Source organism: Cyclopterus lumpus, chromosome 1 (assembly GCF_009769545.1).
Source record: "Cyclopterus lumpus isolate fCycLum1 chromosome 1, fCycLum1.pri, whole genome shotgun sequence".
NCBI classification, from domain to species: Eukaryota; Metazoa; Chordata; class Actinopteri; order Perciformes; family Cyclopteridae; genus Cyclopterus; species Cyclopterus lumpus.
In genome coordinates, this window is record NC_046966.1 from 24,380,843 (window position 1) to 24,403,984 (window position 23,142).

Consider the following 23,142-nt stretch of genomic DNA (forward strand, 5'->3'; position numbering starts at 1 on the left):
AACCTATAGGGTGAGGTTACCTATAGGGCGAGGTTACCTATAGGGCGAGACAACCTATAGGGCGAGGTTACCTATAGGGTGAGACAACCTATAGGGCGAGGTTACCTATAGGATGAGGCAACCTATAGGATAAGGTCACCTATAGGACAAGGTTACCTATAGGACGAGGCAACCTATAGGATGAGGTCACCTATAGGACAAGGCAACCTATATGATGAGGTCACCTATAGGACGAGGCAACCTATAGGATGAGGTCACCTATAGGACGAGGCAACTTATAGGGCGAGACAACCTATAGGGCGAGGTTACCTATAGGGCGAGACAACCTATAGGGCGAGGTTACCTATAGGGCGAGACAACCTATAGGGCGAGGTTACCTATAGGGCAAGACAACCTATAGGGCGAGGTTACCTATAGGGCGAGACAACCTATAGGGCGAGGTTACCTATAGGGTGAGGTTACACAAAAAACATTTGACTAAATTAGTCAAAGTCACGACTGGAGAATTTAGTGCACTGATAAATATGCACTGCCGAGATTTCTTGCCATTCGCTTACATTTTTTTTGGCACGTGTACATTTTTAAATCCCATGTTGTGAATCGTTCAAAACTCGTCGGCCTTGTGGACGTTAACGTGCGCATTATCGTCTTCCTTTGTTCTGGAGCTTTAAATGAGAGTGATTGTAAAAACTCTAATACAAAAAGAGTTAAATTGAGACGTTTCTGTTGCGGTTCTGGAGCGTTCCATCGTGTCACATGATCGTCGTCAGCATTGATTTTTTTCATGACATTTGTAATGCGATATAATCTGCTTAAAGCATTGCATCATTATACCCATAAGCTCCCCCACACATCCACAATGCTTTATCACAATAGTCATTACGCATTTAATAATGTTTTATGTTAAAGTATCATAATAGACCAACATTGCTTTTCACTCACTGACTTTTTAGTGTTTTAACCAAATAAAAATGAAATGTTTACTTTTCCATTATACCTTTTTCTTTTAACTTTACTTAAAATCTGACCACTAACTTATAATCGCATTATAACAGTGTAACACATATAAAGTACCCTATGATCCTTGCAAAAAGAAAGTCAGTGACCAAATATGAATTTTAAAATGCTTCATGATGTTATAAAGCATTATGAACGTGTTTATAATTATACAGCTTTAAGCAGTTTATAACACATTATAAATATATGTGTTATAATGCTAAACCAACACCGAACTGTTAAACAAACAAATAATTTCAGGTGCAAACAGAGACAAAGTTCTCCCTGAAATACAATTTTATTGCACTTTTTCTAAATTGGTGGCTCTGATTTTAACCCCAAAAGTTCAACTACATGCTGACTTTCCTCTGTAACCTGCGTGTGCGTGTGTGTGTGTGTGTGCGTGTGTGTGTCGGGAGGTGTTGTGATGAATGCAGTCTAATGTGTGTGTGTTGGGTCACATCTGTTTGCACACAAACACAAGGCACCGCGTGGGTCCGCGGCGTCGCGGGAATAATTCAGCCGAGCGCCGGTTTTGAAGACGTCGCCGGGCCTATCAGCTCACAGGAAGTGAGGCCGGGGTTATCAGCTCACAGGAACCTATAGGACAAGGTGACCTATAGGGCGAGGTTACCTATAGGGCGAGGTTACATATAGGGCGAGGTTACCTATAGGACAAGGTGACCTATAGGACGAGGTTACCTATAGGGCAAGACAACCTATAGGACAAGGTGACCTATAGGACGAGGTTACCTATAGGGCAAGACAACCTATAGGACGAGGTTACCTATAGGGCGAGGTTACTTATAGGGCCAGGTTACCTATAGGACGAGGTTACCTATAGGACGAGGTTACCTATAGGGCGAGGTTACTTATAGGGCCAGGTTACTTATAGGGCCAGGTTACCTATAGGACGAGGTTACCTATAGGGCGAGGTTACCTATAGGACGAGGTTACTTATAGGGCGAGGCTACTTATAGGGCGAGGCAACTTATAGGGCGAGGTTACTTATAGGGCCAGGTTACCTATAGGACGAGGTTACTTATAGGGCGAGGTTACCTGTAGGACAAGGTTACTTATAGGGCGAGGTTACCTATAGGACGAGGTTACTTATAGGGCCAGGTTACCTATAGGACAAGGTTACTTATAGGGCCAGGTTACCTATAGGACAAGGTTACTTATAGGGCCAGGTTACCTATAGGACAAGGTTACTTATAGGGCGAGGTTACCTATAGGACAAGGTTACTTATAGGGCCAGGTTACCTATAGGACAAGGTTACTTATAGGGCCAGGTTACCTATAGGACAAGGTTACTTATAGGGCCAGGTTACCTATAGGACAAGATTACTTATAGGGCGAGGTTACCTATAGGACAAGGTTACTTATAGGGCGAGGTTACCTATAGGACAAGGTTACTTATAGGGCGAGGTTACCTATAGGGCGAGGTTACTTATAGAGCGAGGTTACTTATAGGGCGAGGTTACTTATAGGACAAGGTTACTTATAGGGCGAGGTTACCTATAGGGCGAGGTTACTTATAGAGCGAGGTTACCTATAGGGCGAGGTTACCTTTATGGCGAGGTTGCTTATAGGGCAATGTTACCTATAGGGCGAGGTTACCTTTATGGCGAGGTTACCTATAGGGCGAGGTTACTTATAGGGCGAGGTTACCTATAGGGCGAGACAACCTATAGGGCGAAGTTACCTATAGGGCGAGGTTACTTATAGGGCGAGGTTACCTATAGGGCGAGACAACCTATAGGGCGAAGTTACCTATAGGGCGAGACAACATAGGGCGATGCAACCTATAGGATGAGGTTACCTATAGGGCGAGACAACCTATAGGACGAGGTTACCTATAGGGTGAGGTTACTTATAGGGTGAGGTTACCTATAGGACAAGGTTACCTATAGGGCGAGACAACCTATAGGACGAGGTTACTTATAGGACGAGGTTACCTATAGGGTGATGTTACTTATAGGGCGAGGTTACCTATAGGACAAGGTTACCTATAGGGCGAGACAACCTATAGGACGAGGTTACTTATAGGGCGAGGTTACCTATAGGGCGAGACAACCTATAGGACGAGGTTACCTATAGCTCACTGAAAGTGAGGCCGGGGCTATCAGGTGACAGGAAGTGAGGCCGGGCCCTCGCTCACGAGGCCCTTCACTACCGTCGATGCATCGCCGCTATCGATCGCCATAAAAGCCAGACAAATTCAGCTCAAACCATAAATTAGCCGGAGACCGCGACCCCCCGACACGAGACTGAGGAGAGGCGTTCACGGAGCCCCCCCCCAGCCCCCGCTCCATCATCACCGTCCCATTCAGTAGGAAGTGTCATCTCACTTTTCAGTCACTTTTGATTTCTTTATACTCAAAAGCACCGTTCACACTTTGATGCTCCTCTCTGCTCTCATGGGGGGGCAGAGAGTACTGCGTGAAATCTCCCTGCCTGGGGGGTTGGATCTTTAAGCCCCTGTTTGGCCCCCTTCTTCATGGAATGCAGAGTTCCCAATTTAGTTTCACCAAATCTCCTGTGAAAAAAAAAAAAAAAAGTAGCCCCCCCACTGAGACGAGGCAGCGAGCAGCACATTAAGTAGCCCCCCCCACCCCCCCCCCCCCCCCCCCCCCCCCGACAGATGGACCGCCTAATTTCCTTCTCCATTAGCCGGGAGCTAAAGGACAACACTCACCCCTGCCTCACCCTCGCTTTACCCCCTGCCACGCAGCCCGCCTGCCCTCCTGTAAATCCCAATCTGCTGTTATGGGATCCTCCTCCCTCCTCTCTCCTCCCTCCTCCCTCCTCTCTCCTCCCTCCTCTCTCCTCCCTCCTCCCTCCTCTCTCCTCCCTCCTCTCTCCTCTCTCCTCCCTCCTCCCTCCTCTCTCCTCTCTCCTCGCTCCTCCCTCCTCTCTCCTCCCTCCTCCCTCCTCTCTCCTCCCTCCTCTCTCCTCTCTCCTCCCTCCTCTCTCCTCTCTCCTCCCTCCTCGCTCCTCTCTCCTCTCTCCTCTCTCCTCCCTCCTCCCTCCTCTCTCCTCCCTCCTCTCTCCTCCCTCCTCCCTCCTCTCTCCTCTCTCCTCTCTCCTCCCTCCTCCCTCCTCTCTCCTCTCTCCTCGCTCCTCCCTCCTCTCTCTTCCCTCCTCCCTCCTCTCTCCTCCCTCCTCTCTCCTCTCTCCTCCCTCCTCTCTCCTCTCTCCTCCCTCCTCCCTCCTCGCTCCTCTCTCCTCTCTCCTCTCTCCTCCCTCCTCTCTCCTCTCTCCTCTCTCCTCCCTCCTCTCTCCTCTCTCCTCCCTCCTCCCTCCTCGCTCCTCTCTCCTCTCTCCTCCCTCCTCGCTCCTCTCTCCTCTCTCCTCTCTCCTCCCTCCTCTCTCCTCTCTCCTCTCTCCTCTCTCCTCCCTCCTCTCTCCTCCCTCCTCCCTCCTCCCTCCTCTCTCCTCCCTCCTCTCTCCTCTCTCCTCCCTCCTCCCTCCTCTCTCCTCTCTCCTCCCTTCTCTCTCCTCTCTCCTCCCTCCTCCCTCCTCTCTCCTCTCTCCTCTCTCCTCCCTTCTCTCTCCTCTCTCCTCCCTCCTCCGTCCTCTCTCCTCTCTCCTCCCTCCTCTCTCCTCCCTCCTCCCTCCTCTCTCCTCCCTCCTCTCTCCTCCCTCCTCTCTCTTCCCTCCTCCCTCCTCTCTCCTCCCTCCTCTCTCCTCTCTCCTCCCTCCTCTCTCTTCCCTCCTCCCTCCTCTCTCTTCCCTCCTCTCTCCTCTCTCCTCCCTCCTCTCTCCTCCCTCCTCTCTCCTCTCTCCTCTCTCTTCCCTCCTCCCTCCTCTCTCCTCTCTCCTCTCTCCTCTCTCCTCTCTCCTCTCTCCTCCCTCCTCTCTCCTCTCTCCTCCCTCCTCTCTCCTCCCTCCTCCCTCCTCTCTCCTCCCTCCTCTCTCCTCCCTCCTCCCTCCTCTCTCTTCCCTCCTCTCTCCTCTCTCCTCCCTCCTCTCTCCTCCCTCCTCTCTCCTCTCTCCTCTCCTCCTCTCTCTTCCCTCCTCCCTCCTCTCTCCTCTCTCCTCTCTCCTCTCTCCTCCCTCCTCTCTCCTCTCTCCTCTCTCCTCTCTCCTCCCTCCTCTCTCCTCCCTCCTCTCTCTTCCCTCCTCCCTCCTCTCTCCTCCCTCCTCTCTCCTCTCTCCTCCCTCCTCTCTCTTCCCTCCTCCCTCCTCTCTCTTCCCTCCTCTCTCCTCTCTCCTCCCTCCTCTCTCCTCCCTCCTCTCTCCTCTCTCCTCTCTCTTCCCTCCTCCCTCCTCTCTCCTCTCTCCTCTCTCCTCTCTCCTCCCTCCTCTCTCCTCCCTCCTCTCTCCTCTCTCCTCCCTCTCTCTCCTCTCCCCTCCCTCTCTCTCCTCCCTCCTCTCTCCTCCCTCCTCTCCCCTCCCTCCTCTCCCCTCCCTCCTCTCTCCTCTCTCCTCTGCTCCTCCTCTCTCTCCTCCCTCCTCTCTCCCTCTCTCCTCTTTCCTCCCTCCTCTCTCCTCTTTCTTCCCTCTCTCCTTCCTCTCCTCCCTCCTCTCCTCCTCCCTCCTCCCTCCTCTCTCCTCCCTCCTCTCTCCTCCCTCCTCCCTCCTCTCTCTTCCCTCCTCTCTCCTCTCTCCTCCCTCCTCTCTCCTCCCTCCTCTCTCCTCTCTCCTCTCTCCTCTCTCTTCCCTCCTCCCTCCTCTCTCCTCTCTCCTCTCTCCTCTCTCCTCCCTCCTCGCTCCTCTCTCCTCTCTCCTCTCTCCTCCCTCCTCTCTCCTCCCTCCTCTCTCTTCCCTCCTCCCTCCTCTCTCCTCCCTCCTCTCTCCTCTCTCCTCCCTCCTCTCTCTTCCCTCCTCCCTCCTCTCTCTTCCCTCCTCTCTCCTCTCTCCTCCCTCCTCTCTCCTCCCTCCTCTCTCCTCTCTCCTCTCTCTTCCCTCCTCCCTCCTCTCTCCTCTCTCCTCTCTCCTCCCTCCTCTCTCCTCTCTCCTCTCTCCTCCCTCCTCTCTCCTCCCTCCTCCCTCCTCTCTCCTCCCTCCTCTCTCCTCTCTCCTCCCTCCTCTCTCTTCCCTCCTCCCTCCTCTCTCTTCCCTCCTCTCTCCTCTCTCCTCCCTCCTCTCTCCTCCCTCCTCTCTCCTCTCTCCTCTCTCCTCCCTTCTCTCTCCTCTCTCCTCCCTCCTCCCTCCACCTTCCTCTCTCCTCCCTCCTCCCTCCTCTCTCCTCTCTCCTCCCTCCTCCCTCCTCTCTCCTCCCTCCTCCCTCCTCCCTCCTCTCTCCTCCCTCCTCTCTCCTCCCTCCTCTCTCCTCTCTCCTCCCTTCTCTCTCCTCTCTCCTCCCTCCTCTCTCCTCCCTCCTCTCTCCTCTCTCCTCCCTCCTCTCTCCTCTCTCCTCTCTCCTCCCTCCACCTTCCTCTCTCCTCTCTCCTCTCTCCTCCCTTCTCTCTCCTCTCTCCTCCCTCCTCCGTCCTCTCTCCTCCCTCCTCTCTCCTCTCTCCTCCCTCCTCCCTCCTCTCTCCTCCCTCCTCTCTCCTCCCTCCTCTCTCCTCGCTCCTCCCTCCTCTCTCTTCCCTCCTCTCTCCTCTCTCCTCCCTCCTCTCTCCTCTCTCCTCTCTCCTCTCTCCTCCCTTCTCTCTCCTCTCTCCTCCCTCCTCCCTCCTCCCTCCTCTCTCCTGTCTCCTGTCTCCTCCCTCCTCCCTCCTCCCTCCTTTTCTCAAGGGGAGAAAGTCCAGATCGGTGCAGGGCGAGGGTGAGCTGCGATAGGCCGAGGAAGCTGTCAATCAAAGCTAACGCTAGCCTGCAGATATTAGGCATGAAGGTCAGAGGCCGGTTTGCACAAAACACCGTAAGATTTTCCTTAAAGTTGGAGCGAATTTTTTGGGGTTTTTTGCACCCAGTATCCTTTAATCTTCTCCTTAAGCTTTTCTATAAAATGTCCTCTTAAGTATTTAAGTTTTTTTTCCTCATCATATACTTAAGGAATCCCTTAAAGTTAGTGCAACCTTTTTAAACTAGAATACGGCAAACTAATAATTCTTTAAAAAGAGTGAGACATTTAACAAAGAGAGGTTTAACCCCTGTGCTAGTTTTTTTTTAAACATTTGAGTACTGTAATTCCTCTCACCTATTGTACGATTTTAATGCATATTAATTAATATAATTCATGTCTGCCGTGTAGAGACCATTTTGAGGTGTCGCTGCAGTTTAACCGCAGGTGTAATTGATTCAATTAATTACGGTCCCACTCTGGTGAGTGTGCCGCCGTCGTTCCAGCCAACACATTACCAGAGGGCCCCCGTCCAACCATAAACGGAACGGGGCTCGTGATTATTGTTAATAATTACACCTGCGTTTACCCCGCAGGGACAAACAAGCGGTGACAACGCGTCAACACGGCCACCGCTGTACACGCCAGGCGTGTAATCTCCATCGGCTAATGGAGATCCATCAAAGAAACAAGTAAACAAAAGACCTTAGCGAGGAACCTCTGACTCCATCTGAACAACAACAACAACAACAACAACGTGGCGAGTTCATGGCAGAAGAAGCCGATGGATGTGCTCAGCGAGGAGTAAATAAACGGTTTATGAGCATTGTAACGCCGTGCAGTCTGCACCGACTGCAACGGGAAGTCATCGCCGTGAATATTCAGTATTAAAAAGAGAGAAAGACAACACAGGACTTTCAACCAGGAGACCCGCGTTATCGTAAAGTTACGTTAATATACCGTAAACTTGATGATATGTCGTTTTAGTCTATTGAGCCCAATCAACCATGATGTTTATTTTTTAACTAACGGAGAACGATTTGGAGTAAAAAAAATTACGGCAAAATTCCGTAAATGCTTTTTCGCTTCTCTTGTACTCTCAAAAACGCCCGAGGACGTACAAACAAATACGAACTGTGCAGAATCAAAAGAGACAAAACAAGATATAACTCAAGAGATATGAACATGGAGGGAAAGGCGTAACCGTCACAAAAAGCCATAAACTGACCTCCACGATGCCGAGGAGGTCATCGTAATCATCCGTGAACTCATATCTCGTGTTCATAAACTAACTTTATTGTCTTCATACGAACCCTGTAAAGAAGAAAGAAAAAGTCACGTTTTTAGATGTATAATAAAGAAACAAAGTATCTTTGTGAACATGACGAAAAGTGTGAAAAGAAAGACGACATTCACGCGTCGCCTCGTAGCCGAGAATCTCACCGCGACCGTCGGCATATATATATATATATACATATATATATATATACATATATATATATATATATATATATGTATATGTATATGTATATATGTATATATATATATATATATATATATATATATATATATATATAATGATATGAACAAACAGAAACGGTTGGTGGCACAAAGGCTCCAGAGACTTGACCTCCAGATATTTTAAAGGGTTTTGAAAATATGTTTTTTAATTAATTTCAGTAAACATTTTATTCCTAATTGGACCGTGACCTCCCGAGACTGTTCCGGTTTCCACGGTAACGGTGCGTTGTGGTTGAAGTGCGCCGACTCAAAGGCGCCTAATGACCGCTGAAGTGGTCGTCGGGCAGAATGCACGATTCTCAATATTTAAACGTGCCGTGCCTGAGAAACGAGGTCTGAATGCAACAGGTGGTCAACTATTAATTTAAAATTTTTTTATAATAAATGTAATAATAATAAATATAATAATAAATATATTCACCAATATATACATCATCACAAATGCATTTTATCTTAGAAACAAATGTTTGTTACATAATATACTTACTAACTAACTAAGAATAAATAAAAACCCACACATATGTATGTGTATATATATATATATCTATATCTATATATATATATATATATACACACACACATATGTAAATAAATACATATCCATACACATTTCTGTGCGTTCTTCTTTACCAGCATTTAAATAAAACATATAAAATACATGATAATAAAGTGAAATGTACATGACGTTACTCATTCACATTACTGTATTTCTTATGTAATCGTACATATGTGCTCTTAATGTGATAAAAAAATGTACTCGACAACGAACGGTCTCTTTATTGTTCTGTTTCTTTTTGACACTTTGAATTATTAATTATCAGAGTTGAGCGTCTTTCTTTTTGTGCCTCGTCAGTTTCTTGTTGAGAGGATTTAAAGATGATTCCATGTCTCGTTTGAATATTATTATTATTATCACGTGTGCATTTTGCAGGTCTGCGTCACGGCCTCGGTCAGCTGACCTTCAGCGACGGGACGTGCTACACGGGACAGTTTGAGAACGGCCTCTTCAGCGGCTGCGGGGTGCTGGTCTTCCCCGACGGCTCCAGGTCTGTTATATTATATTATATATTATAATTCATGTTGAACCGATGGTTCGATAACGCTATTTAAACTTTTCCGGTGACACGTGACGAGAAGCCAATTCATCTGATCTGAAAAGCTGGAACCACAAAATCTTTTAAACAATTTCTTCACCGACTTTGATTGAAAAAAATATTTGCTGAAAAACTCGTTAATTTATCACCAGAATCGTCGCTGATGGTCTCGGGAATTGATTTAAATAAATGTATTTGCTTATTAGTGCGTTGGATTTCCATAAAAGGCTCTATCTTCATGCACGTATAGCAACAGGCTGACCGAAGATGATTCTGATCACCAATTATTCGGTTGATTGTTTTTATCAATGAGCTCAAATGTTGTTGTTTCATCTCTCCAATGGTTCAAAACCAAGACATCTTTTTCTTTAGAATCATATAAAACAGCCCAAAAATGTAAATAGTCACATTTAAGAAGCTGAAAACAAATAAATATTTGATGTTATTTAATTAAAAGTTTTTTATCGCTTCCAAACGATGAATTTCAGTCGTTAACAGGAAGCAGGTCTTTTGTAGTCATAAAAAAAAAAAATACTAAAACGCATTTCTTTTGAAAGATTAATCAGCTTCAGAAAAGTCTTAAGAAATGAACAAAGAAGGAAAGAAAACTCTTTTAATTGCTTTTTAATCGTCAGCTCTTTTCTCTCGTTTTGCTTCTTTTCATTCATTTGGTGATGAAATAAAAAATTTAAAAAAAAGGAAAAGAAAGAACCGGTGTGATTAAAAGGACGCGCATTCCTCCCCGGTTCAGAGTGTTTGTGCGCCGTTCAAGTGGCGCCGACGGTCCACTCGAGAGGATCCGTGGAACTCGTTCTTCCGTTTTTCTTTTTTTTTTTTTTTTTTTCAAAAGACAAAAAAAAAATCTGAGAGGTTAAAACGAAGAATTGTCTTTTAAAATAGTTTTTCAGGTCCTTGGACTTGAAAAGGAATTGAGGAGAAGTTTGCGTCTCTAACCGGAGGTTAAGGAGAACGTCTTTAACCAGCTGGCGTTCTGGGCACTCAATCAAAAATTCCCTTTTTTTTTTTTTTTCCCATCTGCGAAAGAAAATAATAAAAGAAATCAAGTGCAGGTCACCGGTGAGTATGACTCAGACTAATTAGTTTTAATGAATGAGTTACTTCTGTTATTGCTATGAAGCGAGACACTCGGTTGAACGCGGTTTGAAGCCGTTTGACATTGAAGCGACGCCACAATGAAGCGACCCCACATTGTCGCGCCGCCGTTTGTGTTATTAATTAAAGGAAAAGAGAAAGAGAAAAAAGAAGGGGTGCAAGATTCTGTGCACGAATGCAGTGAAAGAAGAAGAAGAAGCTTCAAAACGGGTTGAATGTCATAGAAATGCAGCTTTTGGACGACTTTTTTTAAAGTTTAGATGAGTTTTAAGGAACAGAATAACTCCTCCTATGAATCGCCACCTTAACGTGGTGGAGGAGTTTGAGTGGCTCAGTGATCCTGGGAGCTATGTTGTCCGGGGCATCAGCCCCTGGTAGGGTCTCCCAAGGCAAACAGGTCTCGGGGGAGAGCCCAGACTAAGAGCGGTTCAATAAACCCTGATGAATAGCAGCCCACGGTCTGAAGCTACCTTGCCCGGACAAGGGAAACCGGGGCACCCTCCCGGTCGGCGAGCATCTGGTGGGCGGGCCTTCGCCCATGGGGCCCAGTCGGGCTCAGCCCGAAAAAGCAGCATGGAGCAGCAGTCACCCTGTGGACCCACCACCCGCAGGGAGAATTATCGGGGTCGGGTGCTATGTAGACCGGGCGGCGGGCCAGGCGGGAGACCTGGGCGGGCCGATCGCCGGCAGCATAGACTAGCTCTAGGGACGTGGAACGTCACCTCACTAGCGGGGAAAGAGCCGGAGCTGGTGCAGGAGGTGGAGCGGTACCAGCTAGATATAGTTGGGCTCACCTCCACGCACAGCATGGGCTCTGGAACCAAGCTCCTGGAGAAGGGTTGGACTTTGTCCTTTTCTGGAGTTGCCCAGGGTGAGAGGCGCCGGGCGGGAGTGGGGACAAGCCCCTGGCTGAGCGCCGCTGTGTTGGAGGAACGAGAGGGTCGCCTCCCTGCGTCTACGGGTTGCGGGGAGTAAGGCTCTGACTGTTGTTTGTGCTTATGCACCGAACAGCATTTCGGAGTATCCGGCCTTCTTGGAGTCGGTGGGAGGGGTCCTGGAAAGGGCGCCGCCTGCCGACTCCATAGTTCTCCTGGGAGACTTCAACGCTCACGTGGGCAATGACAGAGAAACCTGGCGGGGCGTGATTGGGAGGAACGGCTTGCCCGATCTGAACCCGAATGGTGTTTTGTTGTTGGACTTCTGTGCTAGCCACAGTTTGTCCATAACGAACACCATGTTCGAACATAAGGTGGCTCATAAGTGTACCTGGTACCAGAACACCTTAGGCCGGAGATCAATGATCGACTTTGTAATCGTATCATCTGATCTGCGGCCGTATGTCTTGGACACTCGGGTGAAGAGAGGAGCAGAGCTGTCAACTGATCACCACCTGGTGGTGAGTTGGATCAGATGGCGGGGGAGTCGGCTAGAAAGACCTGGCAAGCCCAAACGTGTAGTGAGGGTGAACTGGGAACGTCTGGCAGAGGATCCTGTCCGGGAGGTCTTCAACTCCCACCTCCGGAAGAACTTCTCACAAATCCTGAGGGAGGTTGGGGACATGGAATCCGAGTGGACCTTGTTCAAAGCCTCTATTGTGGACGCGGCTGCTCGGGGCTGTGGCCGGAAGGTCATCGGTGCCTGTCATGGCGGCAACCCGAGAACCCGGTGGTGGACACCGGGGGTGAGGGAAGCCGTCAAACTGAAGAAGGAGGCCTTTCGGGCCTGGCTGGCCCAGGGGTCTCCTGAAGCAGCTGACGGGTACCGGCGGGCCAGAAGGGCTGCAGCTGCGATGGTCGCGGAGGCTAAAACTCGGGCATGGGAGGAGTTCGGGGAGGCCATGGAGAAGGACTTTCGGTTGGCCTCAAGGAAGTTCTGGCAAACCATCCGACGACTCAGGAAGGGAAAGCAGGGTCTACCCCAGGCTGTTCTCAGCAGGGGGGGGGGGGGTGAACTGCTGACTCGGACTGGGGACATCGTCGGGCGGTGGAAAGAGCACTTTGAGGAACTCCTACTCCTACATGTCCACCGGAGAGGGGGCAGCGCCAGAAGACTTTGGGGTGGATTCACCCATATTCCTGGCAGAGGTCGCTAAGGTAGTCAAAAAGCTCCTTGGTGGCAAGGCGCCAGGGGTGGATGAGATCCGCCCTGAGATGCTGAAAGCGCTGGACATTGTTGGGCTGTCTTGGTTGACACGCCTTTTCAGTGTCGCATGGGGGTCGGGAACAGTGCCCATGGACTGGCAGACCGGGGTGGTGGTTCCCATCTTCAAGAAGGGAGACCGGAGAGTGTGCTCAAACTATCGTGGTATCACACTGCTCAGCCTCCCGGGAAAAGCTTATGCCAGGGTGCTGGAGAGGAGGCTCCGACCGCTTGTCGAACCTCAGATTCAGGACGAACAGTGCGGATTCCGTCCCGGTCGTGGAACAGTGGACCAGCTCTTTACCCTCGCAAGATTACTGGAGGGGTCCTGGGAGTTTGCCCAACCAGTTCACATGTGCTTTGTAGACCTGGAGAAGGCTTTCGACCGGGTCCCTCGGGGGGTTTTGTGGGGGGTGCTGCGGGAGTATGGGGTGCCGGACCCGTTGGCACGGGCCATTCGGTCTCTGTACGCCTGCAGTAGGAGCTGTGTTCGTCTCCTCGGTAGTAAGTCAGACACGTTCCCGGTGGGTGTTGGCCTCCGCCAGGGCTGCCCTTTATCACCGGTCCTGTTCGTGACCTTCATGGACAGGATATCTAGGCGCAGCCAGGGGGCGGAGAGGATCCGGTTCGGGAGTCTCAGGATCGCCTCTCTGCTGTTTGCGGATGATGTGGTCCTGTTTGCCTCCTCGGACCGTGATCTCCAGCATTCACTGGCGCGTTTTGCAGCCGAGTGCGAAGCGGCAGGGATGAGAGTTAGCACCTCCAAATCTGAGGCCATGGTGCTCTGCCGGAAACCAGCGGAGTGCTCCCTCCAGGTGGGGGCAAACTGCCTACCCCAAGCGAAGGAGTTCAAGTCGCTGCTCCTTCGTGTCGAAAGGAGTCAGCTGAGGTGGTTCGGGCATCTAGTCAGGATGCCTCCTGGACGCCTCCCATTAGAGGTTTTCCGGGCACGTCCAACTGGTAGGAGGCCCCGGGGAAGACCGAGGACACGCTGGAGGGATTATATCTCCCGACTGGCCTTGGAACGCCTCGGGATCCCCCAGAATGAGCTGGAAAGTGCTGCGGGTGAGAGGGAAGCCTGGTGTTGACATTTGGGAACATTCAGCAGCTCCATTACCTTATTTATCCATCAGTGAATAAACATAAAAATAACATAAAAATCTCATGTGAGCAAATATTACTTTGTATGACGAACTCCAAAAGCACAGCAGCTATCCGTACAAACTAATCTTTATTTAATAAATTATTATTTAAATTTTTAATACCACCGTGGTTGAACGTACAGTTTGGATCAGCTGCTCCTCGCGGCTCCAAAAACCTTCCGGAAACCGCGTTATTTGGATAAACTGATCGCCTATTGGTGAATCTAATTGGTTACTTTCGCTCCTGAAAAATTATTAATACTTAATAACAATTTCTTTAAAGCTTAAAAGTGTTTTTTTTGTACCGAGAAGTGCGATAAAGCTGGCAAAAACTACGGATTACAGCGTGAGGCAACGCAGCAGCGCCCCCTACAGTTAAAGCCAAAGAGACGCTCTTTTCCTTTACGTTGGTTTCAATGAACTCTTAGTGCTCTTTAACTCTTTATTGTTGTGTGAATTTGTGTGTTTTTTTGGTGTGTATTTTTCCAGGTATGAGGGGGAGTTCGTTCAGGGCAAGTTTCACGGCGCCGGCGTCTTCGCTCACTTCGACGGGACGAGATTCCAAGGAGAGTTCAGGAGCGGCTGTGTGGACGGTTACGGTGAGACTACGCTCCTCCTCCTGCTCCTCCTCCTCCTCCTGCTCCTCCTCCTCTTCCTCCTCCTGCTCCTCCTCCTCCTCCTCTTCCTCCTCCTGCTCCTCCTCCTCCTCCTCCTCTTCCTCCTCCTGCTCCTCCTCCTGCTCCTCCTCCTCTTCCTCCTCCTGCTCCTCCTCCTCCTCATCTTCCTCCTCCTGCTCCTCCTCCTCTTCCTCCTCCTCCTCCTGCTCCTCCTCCTCTTCCTCCTCCTGCTCCTCATGCTCCTCCTCCTCCTCCTCTTCCTCCTCCTGCTTATCCTGCTCCTGCTCCTCCTCCTCCTGCTCTTCCTCCTCCTGCTCCTCATGCTCCTCCTCTTCCTCCTCCTGCTCCTGCTCCTCCTCCTCTTCCTCCTCCTCCTCCTCCTCGTAGAAAGTACTCAAGAGTATTTGTACTTTAAAAAAAAAACTTCTTCTCCATCAAATTCCGATGCAAAAACATTCAACTTTTAAAGGCTTTGAGGAACGTTTCTTGAGGTTTATTTCAGTCTCTTTTGTGTTAATTTGCTTCACTTTAATGTTTCTTTACAGCTTTTCCATCCAAATTGTGTCGCATTCTCTCTCTGACTAATTGTTATAAATACTTTTTAATCACATTAAACAGTAAAACGTGTTAATTGTCTGGACCAGAGCTTCGCCGTGTGTGTGTCGAGGCTCTCGGGGGTAATCAACACGTTTTTTTTTAAATTTGTGAAACCGTGACAACTGGTTCATTTTTTTTTTTTTTGTGCCTTGTGAAAATAGAGCTGGAACAAAAAAAAAAGCTTTCTCCAGGTTCCTTGAGCGCGAGACTACCTGAAGGCAGAGCCGGTTGGAGTGGAGCCTCATTCCTTAAATGTGTTAAACATTCACTTTGAAGTTCAGTAACAGATGCACACTCTTTATAGGAAAGGCAGCCAGAGGTCAAATCAAGGTCACGACACACAAAGGAGACTCTTGAGTTGAGGCCGTTTTTAGTTTATATATTTTCATTTTTTAAAAAGGGAACGAAACTCAACAAAAAGGAAGGTTGAGAGAGTTCAGGAACAACAACAAACAAACACAACAAACAAAAGCCTCTCTGAAATGTGTGGAAATTGATTCACGACTCAAAAGATTCCTTCCCTTAACAGAAAAGTGCAGAAACAGCACAATATCTAGAAGTTCCAGTATTGGAAAATGTGATCTTATATTAATCTTTTTTTAATACACGCTAGGCACGACGGACGTGGTCCTGAAGGCCTTCTAGGTCCGTCTTTGCATGTGTGATTTGACGAAATACATCACGTGGAGTCTTTTTGGTCCAGGGGAGCTGATGTTTTTGGACGGAGGCGGCGGCGGCGGCGGCGGAGGTCCAGGTCCTGGCGGTGGTGCAGGTCCTGGCGGCGGTGCAGGTCCTGGCGGTGGTGCAGGTCCTGGCGGCGGTGCAGGTCCCGGCGGCGGTGGAGGTCCTGGCGGCGGTGGAGGTCCCGGCGGCGGTGCAGGTCCTGCCGGCGGTGCAGGTCCCGGCGGCGGTGCAGGTCCCGGCGGCGGTGCAGGTCCCGGCGGCGGTGCAGGTCCCGGCGGCGGTGCAGGTCCTGGCGGCGGCGGAGGTCCTGGCGGCGGCCATGAAGGCCTGTTTGAGACCAACCAGCTGACGAGGAGGGCGAACAGCCAGGGAGCCGTGCAGAGAGCGCAGGCGGCAGCCGCCACGGCCCGAACTCTGGCCATGTGACGCGGACTCCATCTCCCACAATGCACCGCTGTCACCCTCCGCTTAGTTTGAAGAGCTGATTGTTTAATTCTCGTCTTCAGTTTCCTCCGTTTTGTCAGAGTACGGTAGGTCGCTGAGATTATTTTATTTCCCAGTCAGCCGGTACGTCTCCACTGTATATAAACACTCTCTTTGTTTGTTTGTTTGTTTGTTTGTTTGTTTAGGATTAATAAGCCACTGAATCAGGATCAGCTGAGCCAAACACAGATTAACTGCTCAGTCAGAACCCCGGTGCTAGATCTGTTTCAGGCTCAGCTCACCAAACACAGCTCTGGATTCAAAAGTGCAAATTGACGTTTTCCAGTAAACATTGATTTGGTAATTATTTAATTTAAAATCTTTTTAAACTTGTCATGAAGTGAAAACACACTGTGAAAGGGTTTTAGGTCTCTAAATGACCATAATGTACTAAATGAACATCACGCTGTATTGAAGAAGACTTGAAACTAGAGATTGAGACCAATAGACTTCTATACAACCAGAGGAGTCGCCCCCTGGTGGTCAGTAGAGAGAATGCAGCTTTAACACATGAAGCAAATACTTCTATACAACCAGAGGAGTCGCCCCCTGGTGGTCAGTAGAGAGAATGCAGCTTTAACACATGAAGCAAAGACTTCTATACAACCAGAGGAGTCGCCCCCTAGTGGTCAGTAGAGAGAATGCAGCTTTAACACATGAAGCATAGACTTATATACAACCAGAGGAGTCGCCCCCTTGTGGTCAGTAGAGAGAATGCAGCTTTAACACATGAAGCATAGACTTCTATACAACCAGAGGAGTTCAGATTTCTTCAAGTTGCCAAATCAGTGCTAACTGGATTTCCTGCCTTCCCGTTAAAAGATGCATTTGTTTGGACCTCATTGGTGATCTCGTATAATCTTTTTTAATTTAAAGTGCCATGAAGGAGCGACACATCCGACGGGTCGCGCTTCGAAACGTGAACGGTATCTTTTTTTTTTTTTTTTACTTTCACTCAGTGCCGTTACAGCTCACGTCTGATCTCAGATCAGCGCGACCGTCCCCCACTCAGTGCCAACCACACACAGTGCCAACAGGCAGGCAGCTGATCCAGAATCAGTGGCTCACCGGCTAAACTCAACAAAGTCACGCGGTTGCTTTCCCCCCCCTCACGGTGGCGCTCGGTGTGACCTTTCAACCGGCTGCTGCCACGCCTTCAGACGGGGCGGTAACGAGACCTCGTGGACCAGCTGCGATTGGTTGATCACGACAAAGTGCCAGTGAACACCTTTGATTTATCACCTGATAGACGGCACTTTTTTTGCATGTTTTTTTTTTTGTAACCATCAAAAAAAACGACGTTGTACCGATTTTTTTACTGCAGTTAAAAAGCGATTTTCATTCATTTCGATTTTTGTGCCACAGTTGACGCTTTACTCGCGTCAGTTTACTCGCCAGTCAAGTTGTGTTAGTCAGTTCTAATTTCCGCCATCCACCACAGAAATAACCACTAGTTCTGCTTATACTTGTTGTGGACATCCCATAAACGTGGGAACATCTAACGCCTTTGTCTCTGGGTTCATAACATTAATATATATATATATATATATATATACATAACATCACCCCGTAGGCTCACACAGCTCGGTGACTTTCACCGACGCCGTCTCCATAACTTCCGCTTCCAGCGCTACGAGAGCAGCAGCCAGGGGGGGGGGGGGGGGGGGGGGGGGGGGGGGGGGGCGGAGCCAGGGGGGGGGAGCGTCTCAACGCCAGGCCAAAAATTCGGAACCATTGGCGTCTGTGCATTGACTTTGCGTGGGATCTACTCGTTTGGTGTGAGCGCTCATTTCATACGTGCTACATTACATAATCATACACACTGTTGGATGAGCCCCTCCTTCACATAGTGCAGTTACAGCCTCGCAAAAAAAAAAAGATTACTGCACGTCCTTTCAAAAGAAAAGGTGATCATTGTGTTTTTTTAAGGCAAATCAATATTTGATAGTCCGAACGGTACAATTCCCAACGCAGTGACTGACGACTATCACCTGACACAAGGGTCCACCTCAACCCGGCAGTTATATTCACGCCGCTATGACGTAAATTCACATTTAAACCATCTGAATCTCCGCCAGCGCTGCTTCTGATTTTTTTCGAAGCGCTCATCACGCGATTCGTCGGTCAGAAACGCGACTGAATCTGAATTTAATGTCACTTCAAAAAAAAAAGAAAGTGACACGTGAACGTCTCCGTTACGCAACTTGATTGTTCTTCTTCTTCTTCTTCTTCTTTTCAAATCCCGACTGATGATGTCACTTTCAATGTGTGTGTGTGTGCGTGTTAATCTCAAAACATCACACACACACACACACACACACACACACACACACATCACCGCTCTCAGAGGAAAAAAGAAGAAAAAAGAGATGCAAAGCGTCGCCGTCGTGAACCTAACAAAGCACTAAGTAACATATTTAATACGTGCGTCGTGCCTGCTGGGGATCAGCCTGCGTCTGTGTAATAAGTGTGTAGTGTGTGTGTGTGTGTGTGTGTGTGTGTGTGTCGTGCTGTGGGTTGGTGGGGTGGGTAGGGGTTTTGAATTGGAAATGAAGTTAATTGTTGGTTATGTGATTATCTCAGAGTGCGATTAATTTAGGATGTGGTTGGGGGGTGGGGGGGGGGGGGGGGGGGGTTGGTGAAGTCTCCCCCACTGAACGATTTGACACCAACATCGAAAAATGGGAGCGATGGAGGCATCTCACACCTTTTAATTGGCTCTGGGATATAAACAGGGACAGCTGACTGTTGCCTTTGGCTCAGGTGGGTTCCAGAGGGGGGGGGGGGGGGGGGGGGGGGGCACTTCAACAGGCTGTCACTCTAGGACACCGTGAACCTTGTGACTTGTGTGCTCTTTTAAAATGTTGTACACTGTTTCTTATTGAACGCGACGTTCCTTCTCACGAGTCGTGAGATCATGAAAACGCTTTAAAAAATGTTTAAAAAAGAACGTGCGTTTACGACGTCGTGACGTGAAAAGTTGCCGTCTGACTTCACGTCGTCTCCGTGATGAGCCTCTAAAACAGAATCCACCTCCGGCCTCAAGAGAGCGTTTACGTTCCTCTTTATCAATCAGACGGCCGCCTAAAGAAGCCCTCGGGTGGGGGGGGGGGGGGGGGGCAAAGTTTGATCTTAAAGGAACGGTGCTTCTCTGCTTCGTTGCCCGTGGTTACGCTCGTCTCTACGATCACAAATTCAAACCCCTCCCAACGGATGGAAAAAAGAAAGTCATGTTTAGACAAATGCTCCAAAACCACACCGTGTATCACAAACGGAAGCTTGAAAAACTGTCTTTCCGAAGGTCCTTGAACGCATCACGGGGGGGGGGGGGGGGGGGGGGGCTGAGAGGCTGCAAGTAGAGGTTGTACAAATGTAAATAGTTCAATATATATGCATAGGATGTGAAGCCTACATTGGATATATAGATTCCATTGTTGGTAAATTACAGGATTTATTTTACATTGCAGGGAAAATCAAAAGCTACAAAGCTATAAAAACCTTTAAAAAACAAGGGGCTTTTATTGTGGAGAATTCACAGGAAATGCAGTTATCCCCTTAGCGGAGCCTTGTTAGTGTCGACTAATAAAAGCAGGGAGCAGCAAAAGTAATGAGGGTGCTTTTATTGTGAAGGCTTTGTTTTTTTTTCTCCTCCCCCGCCCCCATATCTACTTTGGGTCGTTATGCTAAGCTAAGCTAAGTGTAGCGAATAACTGCATCTCCCAAAACTTGGAACTATTCCCTTTAGGGAACTATTAATTGTTTCCCAACGTCAAAAACAAAAAGACGGATATCAATATCACGTTGTCAGAAAGCTGAATTTCTTTTAAACATTAAAGCTACAGAATGCTAGCAGTTTGTGCTAAGCTAAGCTAAAGCCCTCTTGGGCCTAGAAAATAAGTATCAACCCTCTCATCTGACTGTAAAACATCAGACTGTTCCTTTAAGTTTAAAGTCGAGTGTACTGTATATTCGCACGTTTCAAACCTATTTGGCTCCGATTGAATCAAACAATGTGAATATGTAACCATAGAAACCCTGAAGGATGCTAAATGAAAGTATTTTAAATTAAACTCGATGTGAATCTCCTGTTTTAGAGACTTGCTGCCTTTTTAAATGGATTATTAAAAAAAATAACACGTCTTGATTTGCCATTGAGGCTTTACGACTGTTTGACTGCAAAGAATTTATCAAAACACTCTTCAAGTTGAATGTAAAATGATTAGCGGCGAAAGACAAAATGTTTACTTTGCGTCGCCAATTTCCTCTCGAAATGTAATCGGTGTCATTATTTCTATTCGTTCCACCGTGTTCACCTCTTACACTCTTTTCTTTCACACACACACACACACACACACACCGAACCATTACCATAATCGCCATAATGATGATAGAATGAGGAAAGAGCATTCCGTGTCTCTGTATTTGTTGTTCAACAAGTGAGCAAATCAACATTTTGAATTGTAAAAAACAGAAAGAAAAAGACACAGAGGGAGTTCAACAAGTGCCTGGGAAAAAACAACCATCTTCTACTGTGCTTTAAATCTTTTGAATATTGCCTGACTGTTAAACAAACTTTCTTCTTTTTTTTTTTTTTAAAGCAAAAAATAAATAAAGGCGGTGTGTTGGTGGAGGACGTTCACTTCCTTTTGGGATTCAGGCAGAACGGCTCATTTAAAATATCTGTAAAACACTGGATGTCAATACGAGTACTTTAAAGCTTTTAAAGGGATCGAATTATGCAGAACAACTAGTTTTGATTTTCTAACAGCGAAACGTTTTCGGGGGTCCCACATCGTCGAGCGCTTTTATTTTGAAATCGCTCCAAATAAAAAGAATAAAGAGGAATTTGCGGCTTCTGGAGGATGATAACCCCGATGACGTCATAGTGATGTCATCGGGGTTAGCTCGGTTTAGGCTGGAATAGATTCACACCAGAGGAGTCGCCCCCTGGTGGTCAGGAGAGAGAATGCAGCTTTAACACATGAAGCATATACTTCTATACAACCAGAGGAGTCACCCCCTGGTGGTCAGGAGAGAGAATGCAGCTTTAACACATGAAGCATAGACTTCTATACAACCAGAGGAGTCGCCCCCTTGTGGTCAGGAGAGAGAATGCAGCTTTAACACATGAAGCATAGACTTCTATACAACCAGAGGAGTCGCCCCCTGGTGGTCAGGAGAGAGAATGCAGCTTTAACACATGAAGCATAGACTTCTATACAACCAGAGGAGTCGCCCCCTGGTGGTCAGGAGAAAGAATGCAGCTTTAACACATGAAGCATGGACTTCTATACAACCAGAGGAGTCGCCCCCTGGTGGTCAGTAGAGAGAATACAGCTTTAACACATGAAGCATAGACTTCTATACAACCAGAGGAGTCGACCCCTGGTGGTCAGTAGAGAGAATACAGCTTTAACACATGAAGCATAGACTTCTATACCTGGCCAGGATTTAATGACACGTTTCAACAAATACAACATAAAAAAATGTTTCTGCAGAAGATTTCCAACCGTAACTCCTGATGCCAGAACGTGAATCCTCTGAAATATTCCGGTAAATAAATTCTAGATGATGTGGGACCTTTTGACCTTTTGAGCGTCGTATGTTTCTCACACGGGGCGTTTGTCCCCGTTTCTGCACCTTTAACACTGAAACCTGGAGGCCTGTTGCTGTTGTCACAAAGCCATAATGTCACTTTTGTTATTTCTGATGATGACGACGATGATGATGATGATGATGTCACACTATTTGGGCTTTTAAAAGAATCCACAGTGGAACAATAAAGAAAACGCAACTAAACTGGATTACGAGCTTCTTCTTTTCCTTTTGTGCGTCTGTAGAGCGGAGGTGTGAGAGGCCGCCGGGAGACACGAAACACTCGAATCCCAGAACAATGAGAGCCACGCACACACACACACACACACGCACGCACACACACACACACACACGGACACACGCACACACACACACACACGCACACACACACACAGGGATTTTGAACTCTGATCACACTTCTCGGCAGGTCTGGCGATTATTTGTGGAGCTCGGCTGTCAGAACCCCCTCCCCCTCCTCTTCCTCCTCCTCCTCTTCCTCCTCTTCCTCCCCCCACCCACACTCAGCTCCGCTGTCACTAAAATAGCTTGAAGGTGTGTTTAGGTTGGACTTTAACCCCATCCGCCTATTTCATCTCCTTGGCAACCGTCCAGAGTTCCCTTAATTCGTATCATCTCGATCCCCGAGTGCCGCGGCAGTTTTGCCTGTTTGCCCCTAATTATAGAGCCTGTTGCCATGGCAAAGTATTTAAATATGCTCCGCAGACCATCTTCACCTTCCTCTACCACACGGGAAACACGCAGCTGTGTGTTTTTCTTTTGTTCCTGCAACCCCCAAAAAACAATTAAAAACGAATTCCTTGCTCGCCCATAACCTCACGGTTCATATTCGACACTCTCTCTCTCTCTCTCTTTTTTTTTTTTTGGTGCAAATTCATTTTCCACGAAACATGTGATTCGCTCATCATGCGTCACCCCCCCCCCCCCCCCCCCCCCCACCCCCCGGTCCAATTCCACCGGGGGGGGGGGGGGAACTCCTGTATCTTTTCCATTTCACGCGTTCCTTGAGGAGCGAGCGAGAGAGAGAGAGAGAGAGAGAGAGAGAGAGAGAGAGAGAGAGAGAGAGAGAGAGAGAGAGAGAGAGAGAGAGAGAGAGAGAGAGAGAGAGAGAGAGAGAGAGAGGCTTTGTCTGTTGTCTTATCAGTGAAGCTTCACGGCTCCCAAAAGCTTCGGCCATGTTTGGAGAGAGGAAGTGCACGCGGCATACTGATAAGGGAGGAAACACACCGGCAGCATCACGAGAGAAAAAGATATGCACGAGAAAAGATTTTAAAAAGCACAAACAGATCTTTGCCTGCATGGTTTAAATTGCTTTTGGGTTCCCAGGAGCTCACGACTGCACATTTGGGAGCTCTGTGTGTGTGTGTGTGTGTGTGTGTGTGTGTGTGTGTGTGTGTGTGTAAACA

The 23,142-nt window shown here is 48.3% G+C and overlaps 1 protein-coding gene across 1 annotated transcript in view; it reads left to right on the plus strand.

The window, feature by feature from the left end:
- LOC117733241 (MORN repeat-containing protein 4-like) overlaps nt 1–16,066 on the plus strand; it is a 19,166-nt gene extending 3,100 nt beyond the window's left edge. The window contains exons 3-6 of the mRNA XM_034536727.1: nt 9,186–9,300; nt 14,232–14,341; nt 15,660–15,683; nt 15,927–16,066. Of these exons, the coding sequence (XP_034392618.1) occupies nt 9,186–9,300; nt 14,232–14,341; nt 15,660–15,683; nt 15,927–16,066 (389 nt within the window). The remainder of the gene's footprint in view (nt 1–9,185; nt 9,301–14,231; nt 14,342–15,659; nt 15,684–15,926) is intronic.
- The last annotated feature ends 7,076 nt before the right edge of the window (nt 16,067–23,142 follow it).